We start from the raw sequence: 1,812 nt of genomic DNA on the forward strand, positions 1-1,812 counted from the left end.
TCGTTAATATGCCAGCATGATTATGATATTTAACTTCATTTAATATTATAATTATTATTGATCATCTTAACTAATTTTAGATAAATTTATATATATTAATTATTGAATTTAATTTTGATAAAAACTGTCAATATAAAATATTTTTATACATGTATTGAATCAAATAATAAAATATCAACAAAAATAATTATATTTTACATTGAGTGAATAAATGGTTATCAAAAAATAAATATAATTAAACGATTGTATAAACATTTTTATCAGTTCATTTAAATTAAACTATTAATTATTTTTAAACTATCATGTGGTTTCATTTGCGTATACATCCGTCCCAAGTTACAAGTTTTATCAGCAGAACACAATTATCTTCTCAAAAGTTTGCCACCAAAAAAGACGTTACCTTCTTCAGTGGTTAGAGTTGGCCCACCAAATACAATTCTGTTGTGGGAATACTTCTGAGTTTTCCCTCATCGCTCAGTAATACCTCATTGCCATTGCCACCATATAAATCACACCACCGCCATAGCCACAGCCATTCCATTCCAACTGTGTACTCGTCTTCATTTTTCTTTGTTGGGCTATTTCAGTTCAATACCCCTAACCATGTCTTCCCAGGTATGAACATGTTTAATTTCTTATTTTCTTTCTTCTCCCCTCTATGTTTGGTCTTCAGTTGTCTCGCTCCTTTTCCTCGTGATTTGTTCTCTCCTGCATGTTCTTGCTTTTTATCTTGACTCTGTCATTCTTTTTTTATGTTTATGCTCAACTTGAGAGCTTTTGAGTTGAGAAACAAGGAACTAGCATTGTTGGTTGTTTTTATTAACCAGTTTCTGGTATTCCTCTAGCTTTTTTAAGGATTGAAAATTACTTATTTAATAACCACTTTTCTTGTATATATACATTTTTGTCCTTGTATGATATTCAACATGAGCTACAACGCGCTTGTGACGAAATCAGCATATTTTTTTCCTATAGTTGAAAATAAGGGTTAAACCTTCAAAAAGCATGGAGCAAATATTTCAACAACATCTCAAAAGAAAAAGATCTTACAAATATACACTTCACAGGAAGAAAAAAAAGAAATGATTTAAAATGTTTTTGCTATTCCTTTTGCATCAAACTTACTTTTGTTCTGATTTCTTTAAATTGGTAGCCTTCTTAGTTTGAAGGAAATGCTTTTGAACTAGTACTTAGATTTTTGTCTTATTGTTATCTATGTTGGATGCATAACGGTTGGCAGAGTAATCCGAATGCATCAATGGTGAAAAAGACTACTCTTTTATCGTTCATCTGTCTGATGCTCTGCTTTGTTCTCTTCTTTTGAGTCATCTGTTTGTTTCACTTTCTGAATTGATACAAGTGCTTCTTAAATTCAAAGTATGAATGTGTTTCTCTCATGTGTAGATGCTATTTTAAGATGATTGTTAGGGCTTGTTTGGTGAGTTTTCAACAAAATATTTTTTTTGAGTTTTTCTTTTAAGGTTCTTATAGAGAAATAAAAAGTAAAAATAATTTTATATTTAGATATTTCATGTAAAAAAATCTTTTTATTTATCAATTATATTGAGTTTGATTGTTAGTTGGTGAGTTTTCAACAAAATATTTTTTTTGAGTTTTTCTTTTAAGGTTCTTATAGAGAAATAAAAAGTAAAAATAATTTATAATTTTGATATTTCATGTAAAAAAATCTTTTTATTTATCAATTATGTTTGGATAAAATAAGATAAAAATATTTTTTTGTTTATTTATTATGTAAAAATTATCTTTTTTAAAAAAAATCTTTTAAAAAAAGAAGTAAATTTTAAATTCTTA

The 1,812-nt window shown here is 27.3% G+C and overlaps 1 protein-coding gene across 1 annotated transcript in view; it reads left to right on the plus strand.

Annotated features, from left to right (window-relative positions):
* The window catches only part of LOC107625356 (copper transport protein ATX1), a 6,463-nt gene continuing 4,971 nt past the window's right edge, over positions 321-1,812 (plus strand). The window contains exon 1 of the mRNA XM_016327970.2: positions 321-615. Within this exon, the coding sequence (XP_016183456.1) occupies positions 604-615 (12 nt within the window). The 5' untranslated portion in view covers positions 321-603. The remainder of the gene's footprint in view (positions 616-1,812) is intronic.

The sequence above is a fragment of the Arachis ipaensis genome, chromosome B02 (assembly GCF_000816755.2).
Source record: "Arachis ipaensis cultivar K30076 chromosome B02, Araip1.1, whole genome shotgun sequence".
Classification (NCBI taxonomy): Eukaryota; Viridiplantae; Streptophyta; class Magnoliopsida; order Fabales; family Fabaceae; genus Arachis; species Arachis ipaensis.